Source organism: Lycorma delicatula, chromosome 9 (genome assembly GCF_047948215.1).
Source record: "Lycorma delicatula isolate Av1 chromosome 9, ASM4794821v1, whole genome shotgun sequence".
NCBI classification, from domain to species: domain Eukaryota; kingdom Metazoa; phylum Arthropoda; class Insecta; order Hemiptera; family Fulgoridae; genus Lycorma; species Lycorma delicatula.
The window spans coordinates 8,231,315-8,252,148 of NC_134463.1; the positions used below are offsets into that span (position 1 = coordinate 8,231,315).

The 20,834-nt window shown below is 29.3% G+C and overlaps 1 protein-coding gene across 4 annotated transcripts in view; it reads left to right on the forward strand.

Annotated features, from left to right (window-relative positions):
* The window catches only part of inc (BTB/POZ domain-containing protein inc), a 59,437-nt gene that overhangs the window by 15,355 nt on the left and 23,248 nt on the right, over positions 1–20,834 (forward strand). For 3 of the 4 annotated variants that reach the window (XM_075374389.1, XM_075374390.1, XM_075374391.1), the window contains exons 4-5: positions 1,434–1,493; positions 8,974–9,099. In XM_075374389.1, the coding sequence (XP_075230504.1) occupies positions 1,434–1,493; positions 8,974–9,099 (186 nt within the window). The remainder of the gene's footprint in view (positions 1–1,433; positions 1,494–8,973; positions 9,100–20,834) is intronic. The other variant, XM_075374392.1, reaches the window with a different exon arrangement.

Below are 20,834 nucleotides of genomic sequence, written 5' to 3' on the forward strand. Positions count from 1 at the left end.
CATTTTGTTTTTTATAATCAAACAACAGATTAATTTATGATAGATTGGTTTTGTTTGGACTGATTTACAATAATTTTTAAAAAGAAAATTGAAAAGGGGAAGAATTGATAAGAAGAAGAAAAGAAAGGAAAAATTTTCCTGGTGTCTTATAAACTTTGCTTGTCCTAATATATGTTTGTTACATTTCTGACTTTTTCTCTCTTTACCATTTACTTTATGAATAATAGAAAGCCTCTACTTGCTGGTTTATCTTAATGTTTATCTTGCCTTAACTGTGACTTTTTATTTTTATTTATTGTTTTCAATAGTCATTTTACCAACACTGTATTTAATGTTATGCTTATTTCTCACCTTGGATTGTTTGCCTGACCTCAGATTTTTCCTTTTGCTCCATCATTGTTTCCTTTGTAAGCATAGCTTTCCAATATCTATGGGCAATATACACCAATAACTACCACAGATATACAAGATTGTAACAGTGAACTATTGGAAGCTAAGTACATGTGTTTAATTTGCATAAGTATGATTTATAAATTATGTATAATAATAATATGTTATAAACACTAAAACACAATTAACTCGTGGATGATTCATTTAAAAAAATCTATCCACTAAATTTAAAATTTATCTACAAATTTAATTTAAATAAGTGTGAAATAAAGAAGAATGTATTATTATATTATAGGTTTATAGGATAATCACATATAGTTAAGAACTTTATTATTATATAGAAAAGGTTATGGAAAATTTTCTTTAAAACAGTGAATTTTTCTACATATTCTTTTCACTTTTAAGTTTTGGTAGCTAGAGGAAATTTTGATGAAGTATAAACCAAAATAAAAATTATATACAGAAATATTTATACTAACCAAAATAAAGATTATGTACAGAAATATTTATACATGTGTTATTTTAGTTTCTTTTTTCTTGATTGACTTAGAATGCCACTATATTACCAGCTGCAGAAAATTGTTAAAAGGTTGTTATTATGATTTATCAGAATTTTTTATAAAAATCAATGTATTAATAGAAAATCATTAATAATGATTTGTTAAAATTATGTTAACAATTTTTAATATTGAAATTTTTTTATTAATACTAACTCTTTATACTTAAAATGCAACCAGTAATAGTATTTGAGATGAACAGATGAATAATATTTGATAGGTTCAGTAAAATCTATTCCTCAATAACTAATTATTACCTTTGACTTGGTTGTATAGAGTTTAAAAATTAAAAATGTTTAGTAATTAAATATTGTTAAGATAAAAAAATAATATATTAAAGAAATTTGCCTTTTGACTATCTTTTTTTGTTTTAAAAACCTATACAAATTATTTATAAAATTAATTCTTAAATCGTACACAATTAGATTACAGACATTTGATTTTAGTATTATTAGTATAATGTAAGTAATTGCTTTTGATTTTTAGGGGTTACGGAAAAGATTATTTAATTATAAATGGACTGTGGCATCATATTTGGGTCGTTTTGTAAGTTACATTGTCTGTTAACATTTTATGAAATGTAAATTGAATAATGATGGCATTGGTTTATTTCACAGTGTAATCGTTTCATTATTTAATACAATAAATAACAATGTTTTATTTATTTTATTTTTTTTTCATTTTTGATGGCTTTTCATTTTTGATTAGAAGTTCATTTTCTCAATTGCTACTAGATAACTGCTTAGCAAACAAATTTCATCTGTGTAATATTTTTTATCTCTTTCTACAACTGTATTGTATACAGACATTAGTCTAAACAACTGTTTACATAACAGTTGGTATAAGTTTTTTCATTAAACTAAGAAATGAGTATTAGTTAGAAAATACATGTAAATGACGATTGATGAAGTAACCTACATATTTTGTAATATCACTGACAAAGTACCAAGCAGGTTTTTTTAGATCCATTTCCTTTATCTCTTAATTCTTAGAGGAAATATTATCACAGCATAGTTAACGCTAAAACTTAGTATTATTTTTTAGAATAAGAAAATCTTTATATATTCATTTTTTTTAAATTTTATTAAAAAATTAATCACAAAAAAATCCATGTATGTCTTTACAGTTTTGATGACTCATAAAACTTTATTTTTGATTTTTTAGGCTATCTTAGTTATCATTGTTTTTTTTTTTTTTGTTAATAGCAATCATTTCTTTTCTTTCTCAACTATAAGAATTCATATCAAAAATTCACGCTCTAAATCAAATGTTTTAAAACTCAAATCTAATAACAAGATGGAAAGATATGATTTTCTCTCATATTCTCATTATAAATTTAATAATATCATCTCATAACAACAGTTCAGAACCAGTGGCAATTGTAACTTAAGTTCAATTCCAGCTACCATTCCACAAACTATCATGATAAGAGCCATAGTATTTCAGCTTTTCAGACATTACGACATTGATTTCATTTTATAATAAAAATGAAAAAAGAAAATTTGTTTCATTCAAGTGTCTTATCAAGGAGTTAGATGAATAATCCAAAATTGACTTCATTTCTAAATTGCTTTTATACTTTTTGTATTCTATATTATATTATTTTTACTGTTAAATATAGGTATCCTTGGAATTACTCACATTCAATTTTAATGTTAGAAGTATTTACGGCTTGTTTGAAGAACAAGCAGAATTATATGTATAATCTACAAAACCAATCCAGCTTATGTACAAACTTGAAAAATGTGAAAAACTTATTAAACTGACTATCAATCAAGATGTGAACTGTTTGAAAAATGAGATCTAACAAAAAAAAATTATTATGAATTTATCTAATTGTATGTTTCATTAATTTATTTATTATTAATTAAAAATTTGAAGAAGCAAGATGTCTTATTTTGTGAATAATTTTGAAGATTGTTCTATCATGATATTCAGAAATGTTATAATGTTTAATATTACGTATAGTACCATATTAAAACATAAAAATTAGTCTATGTTAAATTTGTTGAAGGTTATTTGTGATAATAACTATATATTTAGTAACTTATGTGTACAGGTATCCCAGGAGGTGTTGGAAAATTCTTCAGGGATTGATTCAGGACATCAAAATATACAAAAACATTTCTGTGGAAAAATTCTATCCTATCTTGCTCATTTTCCTCCTATCTGCTGTTATGTTTTTTTATTAAAATTTTATATCTCAAGATCAGTTGGAGATATGTTAACATGTTTGCTGCGGCAGATAGAATAGCGAACTTAATCATCTTGCTGTACGGACAACTATGATGCATGTAGTGATTACCCACTATGCGTTACAGCACATATTGGCCCATCTTGAGGTTTTGTACTGCACGTGTAGTTCTTATGTGGATTTACTCTATATGCTGAACTGTTTAACCTTGGAATTTTATTCGGTATATATTTGTGCCATACCACATGTCAAATTGTTTTTAATCTCTTTGTGACATTTTTATTTCCTTTTCACCTTTTGATTACTTACTGTTTTGATTTGTCAACTTATTCTTAAATGAAATATTTTTGTTTAAAAAAACATCCATTCAAAGGTATATTTTAATAATATAAATACTAGACAAACATAACATTTATTTCCAAATAATTGGGTCTGAATCACTTCTCATAAAATGTTTATATGCTTGCTTGTAAACATCATTCAAATTAATAAATTGATTTATTTTTTTACTTAATTAAGATAGACACTAAATAAGAATATGTATAAAAGAACTATTTCAACTAGAGTTAGTTAACGTGTTTTCTGAGAGATATCGTAAACTATAAAATTGTCTTAAAAATATTTTTAGTTATAAAACAAATTAAAGTATTCATTACATATGGCACATTATGTCTCATAACGCACAGTCAAGTACATTATGGCAACAATGAGACCCATACAGCACAAGAGTTAAGTTAAATAACTTACTGTTCCGCACTGTACTGGAATTACACAAATGACGACCTGCACACAGCAACTCCCTATTATGACATATATGCACCATATCGCAGCAAACATATAAATGAGATTCAGTGTACACTTATCCTACATCTTTTAAAAACAAATAAGTTTGAAAATTAACCTTCAAAATTTTAAAAAATGGCAGGCAAAATTCTTTAATCAAAGCATAAAATTGTCAAACTACATAATTTTTGCTATCCACATTAACAATTTCAACCATTTCTCAGCTGTTCATCAGCCAACTTGAACAAATGAGGTGTCATTTTGTGTAATAAAAGGTTGAACATTTTATCTAATAAAATATAATTCAACAAAAGTAGTATTTACACAGCTATTCATTAAATAATTAAAAAATTTTCAATCTTATTTATTTTGAAGGTATTGTTGGGTACATTTACCAAATTTAATTTAAATATTTAATTTCATTCTTAAAATATACATTTTTATGAATTTTTTCTTTTATTTTGATGTCCTTAATCAGTCTTGTATTTACTATTCATAGGTTTTGGTTTGTTTATTACAGTTTTTCAGATTGATCACTGCTCAGCATGGAATTGTATTGGTGTGCATGGCTTATGTATTAAAAATATTAACATGTGTTCTTATTGTGCACAATATATATTTTTTTTTTCAACAACTTCATTTTCTTATAGTTACTTGCTAATATATGAGGGTAAATCAAATATAAACAGGATTTTTGTTCCTGAGCATCTACGGTTGGTAGGACTGAGGCCATGCTTGTAGTATGCTTCGGTGGGGTCATTTGGAGTGGAGAGAGCCAGCCATTCCACACTCCCAACCAATTCATCAGTAACGTTCACGATGTCGGAGCAACAGGTGCACCCCTCCACTGTGCAATGCATAATTATAAAATTTCTGCTCATGAAGGAGTTCAAGCAACGAAAATTTTCCCATGATTGACTGCACAGTTCAGGGACCAAACATTGTCAAGGACTCATGTGTTTGCCTGGCATAAAGAGTTCAAGAAAGAACGAAAACGAATGGAAAATCAGGAACACGATCGCCATCCTCAAACTAATCAGTGCTGCTTACTACTGCAAACTGTTGAACAAGGTGAAGACTGCATATTGCTGCAAAAGATGAGACCAACCGATTCAAGAGGCCATCCTCCTCCACAACACCAGGCCCCATACTGCAGCTCTAATATTCTCAAAATTAGAAGAAATGCACTGGATTCAACTTGATCATCCTCCTTACAGCCCGAACTTATCACCCTGCGGTTTTCATTTAATTGGACCGCTTAAAGAAGTTCTAGGAGAGCAACAATTTATAAATAAATTGAGAAAAGATAAAAAAAAACCTTCCTTCTTGCTGGGAAAAATGTATTTCTAAAGCAGGAAACTATATAAATAAATAAAAACCTGTTTATTTTTTATTTACCTTCATACATAATAAATGTGATAATAAAAAAGATGAATTTATTTTTTATATCATAAAAATTGCTTTTATAGAATAGTTCAAAAGAAAAAGCTTGTGCTTGTAAAATTTATTTAATTAACTATTAAAAGAAAAGAATTCAATCTTATACCATATTAAATTTTATTTTATTTTAATAGCTTTACTTTTAAAGAAAAACAGTAGGAATATGTTAAATTATACCTATTTTTCCAGAATTGCAGTGTGTCAATGTTGCAAATTTTAAAGCGGTTATAATGTCCCACAAAGAAACGGAGAAACCTTCAGAACATGTTTTATTGGTTAAAATATTGAAAAAAGTTCATGTAAACATAGGTCTGGAAACGCTTTGTTTTTGAGTTACAGCTAGCAAAATAGTTCGCCTGGATTTCAGTTCTTCTAATAAAATGAAGCCCTACTGTAATTTTAGGGACCCAAATTTTGAAGTAAAGTTTGTACTTTCTTATGTAATTTGAGTTGGGAAATAGGATAAAATAGGTCCCATAACTGTAACTCCAGTAATCTTTAAGATATCCAACATAAAACACAAAATTTGGTGTCTTAAAAACAATTTTTTTTTAATTTTTGATCAGCTGTGTCAGTGTTGCCAATCTATACAATAATTTTTTTTTAAATATTTCTGAAGTAACATACATTTTTAGTTTTTTATGTAATTATTATTTTTTACCTGTGTAAATTATTTAATATACAAGGCTAAAATAGTGTTTTATAGATTTTTTATTTCTTTTAAAAATTATTTTCAGTAATTAGAATCTTTTTGTTTTTAAAAATAATGTTTATTAGTTACATAAAGAATAATATCATTTTCTGTCTATTTTTCATCTGTTTTGCTTTAATAAAAAAACAATTTTTAAAAGTTTTTATTGGTTGTATTTACATTAATTTTCTCGGAATTAAATTCTCTACAAGTTTTACTAAATCTTTCACATTTATTAGTTTTTTAACACAGCTACTGTACTACAAACCTAAAACTCCAAAATTTGGGTTTATGTCATATATATTATTATTATTATTATTATTTGCTGTAATATACTCATATTAAGGTACAACATACAAAATTTCAGTATTTAAGAGGGTTAAGATAAAGAGATTTCGTATTTTTTTAAATGAATGTAATTAACCATCATAAACAAACTGATACAAATTACATAATGGGGTGATTTGCTTAAATTATTTTCTATGGGAATCAATTGTGTGAAAAAAAGTGTCTTCTGCACAAAATTCATTTTCATATATTATATTGTTTATATAGAATAGGTGACCCTTTTACATGATAATCTAGAATTTTAAATTTTTATCCCTGTACAAATATGAAGTGATATCAGACTATCTCCAGAACTTACACTGCGACAGTACACTATCGGACACTGGAAGTCATTATTCCCAAGTCCACTCTATTAGTTTGCTTAGTGGCATCATGTTGTATGTCCATGCCCAGTCTAGACGCTCAATTTTATAACCTTATATTTGTTACTCATCTGCAATGTTACATATGAATGATTTGTATAAAATTTAGTGTGAAATTAGCAAGTTGGCTACTGAGACTTTTGGAATGCTTCAAGAAGTTTCAAACACCATTTGTTAGGTCAAATACAAGTTTTGAATGGAGTGCTTATTTCAGAGCAGGTTGTCACTTGAAGATGATGATCACTCAGTGCAACCTTTTACAAGCAAAACACTAGAGTACGTGAAGAAAATTTGGAATTTGGAAACTTATCCGTGAGGACCATCACTTCATTGTGTGACATGGTTAGAATTGTTCATAGGGTCTGCTAAGAAATTTTTATTACAAATCTTAATGTGCATCATGTTTTACAAAGTTTGTCAATTTAATTAAAAGCAATGGCATGTTCATGAGTTTCATAGCCATGACTAATAACGATTCTGCTTTCATCTCAAGGGTCATAAGCAGAGCTGAAAGTGAGTTTACAGCCACAATTTGGAGACAATACAACAATCATTGCAGCCAAAAAGCTTATAGTAACCAGGAATGAAAAAAGCACTGTACGTAAGTCAGATGGACAACAAAATCCATGTCCATCATGTTTTTAAACAATAAAGGTACTATTCACAAATAATTTTCCTGCTGGTGTTGAAGTGATTTTTGAGGAATTTGAGAGATATCTAGTAAAAAAGATCGTAATTGTGGGAAAAAGTTGGCTGTTATACGATGACAATCTGCTCACACACCCTTAAATGATGCACTTTTTTTTTTAAGAACAGTATAGTATTTACTGCTTTGACAATGTAGAAAATATCAAAAGATAGTGCTGAATGGCCTCCAGAAAAGAGATTTTACATATGTTTTTGAGGTGTGAAAGATACTGGAATTGTTGTAAACACTCCTAAGGATATTATTTTGAAGGAGAGGTGGACATTTGTAAACAGGTGATCACATTTAATTTTTTAGGCCTAGTTCAGTAACTTTCCAATACCGCTTTGTAATTTTAAATTAATATATTAATTTATTAACTGTATACACATTGTTCTTTGAAAAAACTCATGATGTGTAATATATTTTTTTAAATCCATAAATTTATACATACTGTAGTAGTTTTATGAATAATTTAAATTATTTGTTATTTAATTATAAAACAATAGTTACAATTAGATGATTAAAAGTAATTCATTAAAACATAATTTAATAGCCTTTTCATTTGATTTTTAACGATCCAATTTATAAAACATCTTAACTCTTGAACAGAAATACATCTCTGGGTTAGTTCGAAAGGATAGTTGTAAATCTATGAATACTATTCTAAAATGACTTCTGATTGGCTATTGAAGATAAACCATTTGGCACACCAACATAGTATGTGTGCAATAGTAGCAATTAGCAATGTTTAGTATTATTATGTGCTAATTTACTGTCCATTATGCTCAGTGTTGTTAAAATAGCAGTTTAGGAAATATAGTAATGGGACTTGTGACTAAACAATTTGGTTTTTGCTTTTTTCCAAGTTGAAGGACATGGCACTGGCAATATTCATCAGTTATTTTCATTTCTGTGGTATTAATGTTTCAAATTGTATCTGTGTGAGAAAATGGTTCATTTATTCACCCAACAAGCAGAAACAAAAATCAAGCAGATATTCTCAAATTAAAAAATTGGGCTACAATGTTTTTTACATTTCAAGGCAGTTGACAGAATTCATAGAACTGGGAACAATAATGTCAGGGATTAATTGTGAAATATTGATGAAGCCTTCAGAGAACAGTTCAAAATAGGCAGTGCTCATGAAAGATATTGTTCATTCTGCATGACAGTGTAAAGCCTCACTCTGCAAATAGCATGTAGTCTTATTTTTATGCCATTTAAGTGGCAGAATTTTGAAAATTCTCTCAAGTGCCCGAATTAGACACTGTGAGAGAATTTTTTTTCTTTTTAAACTGATGTTCTACCCTTTTTTCAGATACCTCATGTTTATATTATTGAAAACCTCTAATATTATTAATGCTTTTAAATTTTGCATCAACTGATAGAGAAGGTTTGAGAGAAAGTTGTCTTTATAACATTTTACTATAATTGTACTCCTGTTTCATTTGTATATATATTTTTTATATAATAAAATTTATTTGGCTCATGACTTTAATGACTTACTTTTTTTTTTACAGCTTATTAATATAGGTTCTCAATATAATTATGGCAATGAAGATCAATCAGAGTTCTTATGTGTTGTTTCAAGAGAGTATGGTCCAAGTATTGATTCAAAAGAGACTGAACCCACAGATAGAGCTAAGGTGATTTTTATTTAATTATCACTATTTTCTTATTGTTTCATAATCATTGATATAGATAATTCATGGTTTAATGGCAAATGATATTTTATATTTTTAATTGATATAATTGCCCCTTTTGTCGTGTCAATACCTTTATCAACTAACTGTTGTTATATTTTTACTTATAGATGAGGTATCAGTAGTGTATTCAGTTAAGATTATATGGTAAATTTGAACTGGTTTTTTTTTTTATAACAAGATTTATAAAACTGTATTCTTTGGAAACTAAAATTGTAGTACACTAACGATTAAATAACTTATAAATGTGTAAACAGCACTCACAGATTAATAGTTGTAATCTGTTGTGTGGTTTATTGCTGATAAAAATGTTACTAGCATTTCCAATTTAGTTATACAAATTAATAGGGTTTGGGGGTATTATTTTACCCCGTCTAAAAAGTATTAATCAGTATTATGTTCAATTAAGAATTTGGTACTTAAATTAAATTTCAAACTTACTGAACACTAGATAACAAGGGTCATAGAAAAATGAAAAGTGATAAATTAAAAAAAAGTTGAATGATCCACTCAGGAACCATGAAATAAAACTAAGGACCACTTAAGTTGCTTCCATGTAGTGAGTGCTTCTCCTGTACACTTTTCCTCAGGAAATCAGATTATTTTATCCAGAATGGGAACATGATTACTTGGAAGTGTTACTTACAATGATTTTAAGATGAGAACAGCTCGTGATTTTATAAATTCCTCAAGATACTTATGAGCTGTTTGAGAACAGACACAAACTTCCTTAATGAAAACCTTCTCAAAAAAAATTCTGCAGAATGAGCAAGTATTCAGTTAAATAGAAAACTATTAGCTAGATCTCCACTAACCCACCGGGTTGGTCTAGTGGTGAACACGTCTTCCCAAATCAGCTGATTTGGAAGTCGAGAATTCCAGCGTTCAAGTCCTAGTAAAGTCAGTTATTTTTACACTGATTTTAATACTAGATCGTGGATACCGGTGTTCTTTGGTGGTTGGGTTTCAATTAACCACACATCTCAGGAATGGTCAAACTGAGACTGTACAAGACTACATTTCATTTACACTCATACATATGACCCTCATTCATCCTCTGAAGTATTATCTGAAATGTAATTACCGGAGGCTAAACAGAAAAAAGGAAGCTAGATCTCCACTGAAAAGTAAATAAGCTCATACACAATAGAGCATATTTATGTTTATTCTAGACCTCACTACATGTTATGTACTCCCATTCCTAAGTTCATACAACATTTTTTTTTGTCAGTTTTGATTGTAGAGATAATTGAGGCCAAACAGAACTTATAAGCTTCTTTAATTTAACCTTACAATCAATGTAGATAATTGCTACTACTTAGATATATATAATTACAATTGCTTTTTTTTTATGTAAAAGTTAATTTCTTAAAAATAAATTTCAAAATCTTAAAATATCTGAATTTTGATGCAATTCATAAAAAATATTGATATAAATATACATTCAACAAGAAAATAGAAACATTCAAAATACATTGTAAATAATTTAAAAAAAAGTTTTATATATATATTAATAATCAACAAAAAGAAACTGTTAAAAGAAAATGTAAATATTATTGTAATTCTATTCCACTACCTAAGTAAAATTTTATTTATTCTATTTATTTCTCTTTTTTTTACAAAAATAAGCTGTTCATTTCAAACGTATAAGTAACAAAAACATACAGACTTGCCCTGAGGTAGGTAATCCCCACGTCCGGAACACAACATCTATGTTCCACGTCCAGGGCGGTAACAGCTGTACTTATGTACAATACTTATAGTTGGCTAACGTGGCTCCGAGTAAATTCTTCGGATATATTACCCTTTTTGACCTGTTTCCATCTTCAGGTCACCAGATGGATGGGACTTTTTGGCTACCTGCAGGATATGAACAATTAAATGATTAGGAAGCAGACACATACCAAATTTAGAGCTGGCAATATGGCGGCCAGGGTCAATGTTATTGCAGGTGTAACGGATAACCTTCCGTTGTCCACATGCCCCCTGCGATGGCAAGCATGTAGCAATGGTGCCCATGTATGTCGGTGCATGGGAGCTCTGAAAGCTTCAGTGAGTAGGAGCCTGGAGTCAGTGCAGAGATTGCGCATCCGCTCTCTGCCAGGACATATGCCGGTTCCACAGGAGTACCGGATCGGACCTCCAAGGTTAGTAGCCCTGGAGTGGGGGTGTACCCCGGCGGCTAGCCTTGCTACAGAAGGGATAAATGTTCATGAATATTCCTGAACAAACTAACGTGGCAGAGGGTGCACGTAAACACCCTCGTTTAGAAACCGCCGATTCGCCACAAGCGAAGAGGAAAAAAGTAAGGAGAGTGATAAGATGAGAAATGATCTTGATAAAATCAGTAAAGATTTAAGAAGAGCTTTGTTTGGAAATAATGTTCCCAAACCAAGATTTTTGGTCATTATGAAACAGAATGGTAACTTCCAAAAGATAAGTCCATTCTTAATTGCTAGAGAGATTACCAATTGTGCTGGTGGTCCTGTCAAGGAAATCCGTAAGACATTTAATGGATTACATGTCGAAACTATCAACGACATGCAAAGCCAGAAAGTCCAGGCGTTGAAGAAGATCGGTGAATTTGCGGTTACTGTCCAACCGCATAGTACACTTAATACATCCAGAGGAGTTGTTGTTTGCCGTGATCTCCTTAACTGTAGTGAAGAAGAAATAGTACAAAAAATGTCTAGTCAGGGAGTGACACATTGTCGCAGACTTACTATGAGACGAAATTGTGAGATTCTTCCTTCGGCTTCACATGTTTTGACATTCAATAGGCCAAATCTTCCTGAAAAGGTACGAGCTGGCATCCATCGGCTTGATGTACGGGCATTTATTCCGCAGCCGATGAGATGTTTTAAGTGTCAATGTTTCGGACACACTGCAGCTAGATGTGAAGCGCAGGAAATTTGCATATGCGGAATGAAGATACATGAGAGTGATCTATGTACGACCCTCCAGTCTGCATTAATTGTAAAGGGCACCACAACTGTCGATCTAAGAACTGCCCAGTACACAAATTAGAAACAGGCATTCAGGAAGTTAAAACGCTTCAAAAAGTTAGCTACCCTGAAGCAAAGAAGATTGTCAATCTACGTACACCTAGACCATCGACTACATACGCAGAAGCAGCTGCTGCTCCCCCCACATCTAAAATCAACGTGGAGCAGTTGCTTAATACGATGGCACCAAGTCTCGCGACAATGATAGAAAGAATCATTGATTCCAAGATCGAGTCGACTCATCAGACACAACAAAGTAAACATGAGAAAGCTCATTCCTGGACTGACGTCGTTGACATAAGACCCGTACCAGCGCAGTTTAAAAAACCGGCAAAACCTTCGATTATAACGCCATCAATAGATGTAATGAAGAAAAGTCTTGATTTATCTGACAAAGACCAAAAGATCACTCCGATGACGAGTCATAAAGCTAAGGATACTGTGACAAGAGTACAGGAAAAATCTGAGTCAACCAAAATGGAGGTGCAATCAATTATTGAAAAAGCACCAGGCACAGACGATAATAAAACTGTACATACAGAGGCTCCAAAAGCTCAGAGAACAACTGTGGTGAGAGCATCTGTATCAGCCGGCCCTAGCACAGCCTTAGACATTGAATCAAGTTCATCAGCCGCCGAAAGTGCATCGCTTGTGAGTTTAGATTCAATCGCAACGATGCTTACAGCACCAATGAAGCTTTCATCACCTGATGTAAGCCGGCGAACGTCATTGGCATCAGAAATAGAAGACGATGCCATGTCCGAAGCCTCAGACACACTGTCATCGGAAGTTGAGGCCGTTCGCAGAATGGAAAAACGCAAGAAAGGATGGCCGAAAGGAAAGCCTATGCGGTAATTTTTGGATTTGAAATTATAGAAGAACATTTTTTCATGAAAATGTGAATATTTGAACCTTTTTTATTTTTTTTTTTTGAAGTGCGATGGGGCTAATGACCAAAGTAGTTGATGCCCCTAAAAAACCTCTAAAAACCCCCTAAAAAAAAAAAAAAAAAAAAACATACAGACACCAAAAGCAAATATAAAAAGGAATTATATTATAAATGATTACTAATAGAGAAAAGTAAATAATATTACCAGGTGATTCAAAAATGAGTTCACAACTTAAAAGCGTATAAAAATTTATTGAGATAATTTACAGATTCAGTTGAATTGTCATTTATAGAAAAACACATCAAGTTTATCATCTAACATTCACTTTGGTGTGATATGGCTTCTCAACTGGAAGCCATGTCGAACCAATTTGTAATGCAACTTATATCCGACCTGAAGTCGATTTCATTCCAGACTTGGCTAGCAAGTCGGGCGTTACCTCTGCAGCTGTGACATTAATTTTAAGTCAGCTCAGCAAGATCAGCAGGCAAGGGTGGAACATAAACCTGATTTTTAATGAATTTTTTTGCTACCCTACATTCGGCAGTTATGCGTGTTCACCTTGCCACTGATGTGAAACATTGACTCATCACTAAAAATTGTACTGTTTTCTGCAATTCTATCCATCATTTCCACACAAAACTGCAGCCAAGCAACTTTGTCATTTATAATTTGTTGAACCATGGTTAGTTTGTATTGCTTTAAGTGCACCAAACAGTTGTTTGTGGAATTACAGTCACATGTGACATACAAATTGATTTCTTTGAACTATGTGCAAAGCTTTCTCTGAATTGTTCTACAGCAGCTTCAGGGACGTGTGGGCATCCTGTTGATTTTGTATGTTTAACAGAACAAGTTATCTCAACGAAGGTTTGGTATCAAGAGGAAATTGTATGCCTACTGGGAGGCTCCCTACTGTAATCTCTACAAAAATTACGTTGAACTGTAGTTGCTGACTGCAAATCGTGAAACCAAAAAAACAGCATCCACACTCCACACCAGTAAATGCATCCATTTTTAACAACATTGGTGGTAGCACTGGTTGTAAAATTTATATTAATGAACTGCATGAGTCAAAATTTAATATGTTTATGAAATGAGATCTCAAACTAATCTGTAAGTTACCTAAATAAATATTTATTGCTTTTAAAGTTGTGTAGTTCTTTTTGAATTACTCGGCATTAATTAGAAAAAACCTGTTAAAAATATAAAATAAAATTGTAATGGCATCCTATTCTAAAACTTATAAGTTATACCAATTACAGAGAAAGAATACATGTGTATAATAAGTAAACCATGATACCAAGATTGGTCATTATTTAGCATTCATTAGCCAACAAATAAACATATATTCATAAAAAAAATGACAATTTACAGTATTGTTTTTGCTGAGACATTTCAAAATTAGTTTATTAAAACGTCACACTTTTAATTTTAAGTTGCAATTCCCTGAAACATTTATGGTATTGCAGAACCATTTCCTTAAATAAATACAGTTTATCAATCCTTGGACCTTTTCATTTTTATTTTAGAAATAATTTAGTATTGTGTTAAGAACTCTAATAATTAATACATACTGCTTAGAGTGTTAACTTTCTTAATTTTATAATAATTTAAATTACATGGAATTAAATTTATGAAACCAATTGTTGAAGTTGATATTTATTTGTGTGTTACTGTTTCATTTAATGGTAAATTTTACAAACGTCAGATATTTAATTTTTTATTTATTTGAATGACTAAAATTTTCAAAATAGTTAAAAAAATTAATTTTTTCATGACAATAAGTATTTTAAATGCTAAATAAATATTTTATACAATATTATGCTTGGTTTTTCAATAATTTTCTGAGATTAAATATTTGGGATATCATCTTGAAAAAAAAATTAACTATTTTAAACATTCAATATTTTTACTATGAGTTGTATTGTACTTAACAATAAATCATACTTCATGCCACACAGATAAGTATCTTTATGTTTTAAAGTTTTTTAATACCGCACTGTCTTGAACATTAATTTCATCTGTTTCGGGATACCAGTAGCACCACAACATTATTGTTACAAAATTGAATAATGTGAAGTTCTATATTATGCTATTTAGACTATGAAATTGACCGGCCCATCTTTCAGTAAGAATTTTTCACCTTTCCTATCTTTATGAAACATTCTCTTTTAGCGATAAAAGAATCCTCTGTATTTGTTGATTATCTGGACACTATTCTGTTTGTTGTGTATTGTGGTTTTATCTGCATTACTATTTATTTTTATTGATAATACTATCTTAATTATTATTTCATTAGAAATAAATATTTTCAGTTTTAAGTTTTCTATATTATTGCAATAACATGATTTTGAATTACCTAAAAACTTGAATGTTAATTAGATGAGATTAGTGAACGGGAATGTTGATATTGTACAAAGTTAAGTACACAGAATCATTAGTTAGTTAAATTACCTAACCTAATGCTCCTAATCTCATCTAATTAATATTACAGAATACAAATTTTATATCCAACTTATTAATAAAAAAGTGATATTTAAAATAAAGATGTGTTGTAATGGTAGTTTTTAACAAAAAAAGGGTGAAAAATTGGTGGCATTCAGATAACCAAGTACCAAAACCTCTTTTCACATTTTGAGAAAAAGACTTAATGCCCTTCCTCTTATAGTTTTTTGTTGTTTTTTTTTATGCTGGTCTAACATAATTAAAAAATTCAGTTTTTTATTCAGTTTTTTGAAGTAGAAGTCAAATAAAGTTATTTATAATTCGGTACTTCTAAAATTCTGACTTAAAGAAAAATGTTAAAAAGTGGTTCTTTAACTCTGTTTTTTCCAAATGCCCACTTTGGGGTATATTAGATCAATTATTTTTTTGTCTTTTCACTGCTTTCTGTTTTATCCAATATTCTTTCATTCTTTCTGGAATTGTTTTCTTTCTTTCTTCCAAGATATTCACCTCTCTTTTGGATTTTGGTTTTTCTTGGAATATTTTATTGTTTCTGTTAATATTTCTCTGAAATAGATTCTCACCCCTCTTTTTGATTTTGGTTTTTCTTGGAAGATTTTTTCTTTTAGTATTACTCTCATATAGGAACTGTTTTCAGTTATTTCATTTGTGATATTTAATTTACTGTAGTCTTCTTGTGTTTGTTAGAACCATTTGCCTTTATTTTTTTTTTATTTTTGAAGAATTCAAATATCTGTTTTGCAAGTCTATTGTTTGTTTACTCTAAAAATATGAAACTGATTCTCCTTTTTCTCTTCGATCCGATCCGAGAGTTTTTCAGATTTTAGATTTTTCATATTTTTATTGGGAATTAATTTTATCTCACTATTTTGAAATTTTGGGCCTAATAAATTTCCACAAAAATGGGTGTTTTTTTGTTTTTCCACAAAAATGGTTGTTTCCAAAATGGAATATTTTTCTTTCTTTCTTTTCTAAGTTATTTAGAATTCCTTTATTGCTTAGCATTAGGCTGTCAGCTGCAAATAGGGCTTCTAATTTTATTACTGTTTTATAGTGTTTAATTTTTGAGTTCAGTTATAGTAACTTTTTATATGGGGTTTTATTTAATTGAAATGCTAATTCCATTTTTGGTGTTCTAGATTTTCTTGTTTTCTTTTCTAATGCGTTCCAGCTGATTTATTCACCTAAGCATTTAAAGTGTGTTCAACTCCTTCAATTTTTAAATTTTTAATTACTATATTTTTGGGTGAGTTTTTATGTTTGTTGGTATTTTTGAAGGAGATGTTGGATCCTATTTTGGCAAATTCTTTAATCTGTATTTCTGCTTCAGAGCAATCTTTAACTTTAAGAGCCATATCATCTGTAAATGTTAGTCAATTATATTTTAGTTCTTTTATCCCTATTTTACTCCTATTGTTCTTTTTTAGGTTTTGTTCCATTCTATGACTACTTTCTCTAGTGCAGATGAATAAACTTTGTAATAATCCACTATTTGTCTGACTCCAGTTTTGATTAGAAATGGTTCTGATAATTCTTCCACAAATTTTACTTAAGAATATGTGTATGTTCAGATACTCTTGATAATATTTAAAGTTTTGTTATCTCTGCCTAATTCTTTTAGTGTTAATATTAGAGACGCTCTGTCAATGGAATTATTTACTTTGTGAAAGTCAATAAATCTTATTACGTATGTTTTATTAGTAAGTTTACAATAATTCATGAAATTTTTGAGGTTAAAAATATGTTCAGTGCATGACCTATGTTCCTAAAATCACCTTGTTATCCTCAAAATTGGGGATCAGTTGTGGTAATTATTTGGGTCTGTTATTGAGCCATTTTTGTGGAGTAGATTTATAAAAATCTGTTTTCTAGTCTGACAGTGTTTCTTCTTTTTCCCATATTTCTTTGAATATATTAGTGAATGTTTGACATTGATGGTAGCTTTTCTTTCCAAATTTACTATTAGATTTTCACCTGTCTTCCTATTGTCTTTAAATTAGATTGTTAATTCCTGGATTACTTTGATATCTGGGGGTTTAGAGTCCTCTTTGTTGGTATTTTTTGATTTTGAACTTAAGTCGTTTTTTTAATATCTTCACAATTCATTTTTTTTTATAGAATATTTGGCTAATATTTTACAATTGTGAGCTAGTATGCAATCTTCATTTTGTAGTTGAAGGCTTGCATGGTTATATAAAAATTTTCTAGAAATTTCTTGAATTGTTTTTTATTAAATTTTTTGAGCCAAGTTAGTAATTTTTTTTTTTAACTTCATTGCAAATTTGAATAAGGTTAATCTGTTGTTTTCTGTTTGAGGAATTACTTTTTTGCATGCTTGTCTTTCGTTTATGAATTTGTCACTGCCATTATTCTACCAAGCATGTTTTTTTTTTTCTTGATTGGAGCAATGCTGTAAAAAATTCAAAGTATAAGTGCTATATCTTTCAATAGCAGACACCTCTCGTTAATAAACATATATTTGCCCATTAGTGGAAGGTTCCATTGTATACTCTGTACTGTTTTGTAATAAATGAATTTGAATCCTTGTAAATTATTCTGTATAAACCTTACTAATAGTTTCAACAAAAAATAAATGTCTTAAAACTACTTGAGAAAAAATATTGTACATTCCATCAAAATAACTATAAAATAGTTGTTAAATAAAACTGTAATGTTTTGAAATAGGTAATTCACTTAAATTATGTACTCTTTTCGTAAGATCATATTGTTTAATTGTATGAAGTGAATCAAGTTGATTATTGTAAGAAATTTATGGATTTTAAAAGGCAGAATTTTATTTATTAAAAGTGTAAGTAAGCCGTACATATTAATTTTTTTTTAAATCTGCAGCATACAGAGTAAAAGTGCAGTTATCAGCTAAAAGCACTATCTAATTTATTATATTTCTGATTTTATTTAGCTCTTTTTGGATTTTGCTGACTAGTTTTTTTTTATATATTTAATAGCTACTTACATTTATTTTAACTGTCCTGTTTTGTTATTTAACAACAGATGTTATTGAAAATAACATTTACTGTTTTTGTATAGATATCACCTCACAAATTAAATTAGATAAAAATAAATAATTGTCAACATATGTCCCGTTATGCTACATTATGTAACAATTAAAAAGATTTGTGACTGAACTACTAGGAGTAAGATTAAATTTACAGCAGAGCAGGATTAAAAAGTGAAAGGAATCTATCGCCTGAGCTGTGGGTTGTATGGTCGAGGAGGCATAAATATGCTTTTTACATAGTTTTAGAAATACTTTCTGTTAAAGGAAAGATCAACTTTTAATTATACCTATCAAGAGACTTTCTATAGACATGAATTAAATATAAATAATAATTTAATTTTTTTAAACTAAAAGTTAATCATTTAAAATATCTTAATCATTAATTTTCTTTTATTACATATATAAAACTGAATGAATTTTGAGATAAAACATATCCTTTTAATGTAACAATACGTACAAGAACAAAATCAGAAAATTATTTTGGGTTTATTTTATTGTATAGTATAAATTCTCTTTGTAAAACGATTTGAAGTAAAAGCAATGTTTTGTTAAACACAAAATTCACTATATTTTGTTTTTCATAGTTTACAGTATTCATCATTAAATTTACAATAATTTACTAAAAATACATTGTTAAGAACTTTATTTCTTATTTTACTCAATGTGTGGACCATCTTTTATTAATGTAATGTGTAGATGAATTTTTTATGAAATGTTTAATATCTTTACTTTTTCATTTATAAAGTATATAAAACATGAAATATGAATATGCAAAAATTATATTTCTACTTTCCGTTTTATCTTGGACTAAAATTTATCTTCCACTAGAATCCAAAAACATAATTTTTAGTTAATGTTACAATATGATTTTTTATCTAGAAGTTTCTTGGCACTTAAACTATTAGACTTATTTCATTTAAATTTAAAGTTCACTGTCGAGACAGTCTCTCTGAACTTTTGGCAGTTTTACTGTCTTAGACTAAATTTTTGCACCCCAACAATGCATTTTTTAAAGAAAACCGTTAGTACTATAACATTTTTCTATAATACGTTAATGTAGATACTATGTATGGGAAATCCTTTAGAATTTTAATATTGTTTTTTATCATCTTTGAAAGGATTTTTCTTTCTGTGTATGATATAAACTTGTTAATCAAACAACTTGAAAATCAGGACTTTCAGTTAATCCAAACTGGTTAAATTGAAATTTCTGTCAGTAATTTTGAGTAGAAAATATAATGAACAGAATTATAAAAATAATTTCATTGTGAGCGCTATACACACAATCTAATTATTAAAAAAAAAGTGTACTTTTATGGCATATGCTGTTAGGTGTTATCATAGAAGAGAATGAATAAACATCTTCTGTTGCATGTAAAATTGTCTTCTCCAGAAATATTTCATTGTGTTAGGTCAGATTTATGTATTGATAATGAACATATAAATTTTACTTTAAATTTTGTTTAGCCTATCCCTAATAAAGAAATAAATGAAGATAAACTTTTAAAGAATGTAGATAGAAACTAGTAATGCTGAAGTTAACTTCTGGTTGTTGAAACCAAACTTTGCTGTTACTTCATTTAAGAATTTATTTAAATATTTATGATGTTGGTGATAAAGATATCATGCAAAAGACTGAAATTTTATGTACAAGATTTATTGTAAAATTCCCGTACTTTTTAAACCAGCCTTGTCACTTTCAAAGTAGTCGCCTCTATTAAAAAATTCTTTGCTCCCAATGTTTCTTTCATTCCTTGAAACATTTCTGGAGCTTTTTATTTTAGACACTGCAAAGTTCAGCTAGTCATTTTTTTTTATGATGTTAATTGACTGAAAACTTTAACCATTAAACTTCATATTTAATTGCTAAAGTTTGTGCCACCCTTGTGGCACAAACTTTAGTTGAGCTTTTGTTCAATATCGTATCTATACACCCATGTCTTATCTCCAGTAATGATATCTCTAAAGTTGTCATCCTCATTAGTTCATTTCTTAGGGTTTTGACTTCCATCAACTCAATTCTGTTTTTTATCATCAATCAAAAATATGAGAGAAACGAATTTGGCTGAAAATGCAACTCATACCCAAATTTTGCAAAGTAATTTTATGGAAAGTTTTTCAATATTTACTTCTTCAGTTATCTCATGAACAGTTAAATGACAGAATGAATGATTTCTGTAAATTTTGCAATAACTTAATTAATTTTACTCATTGGTGGTCAGCCTGAAGGATTATCATCATTTGAAGTTCAGCCATCTTCAAAATGTTTCAAACACTTATACATTTGATTCCTGT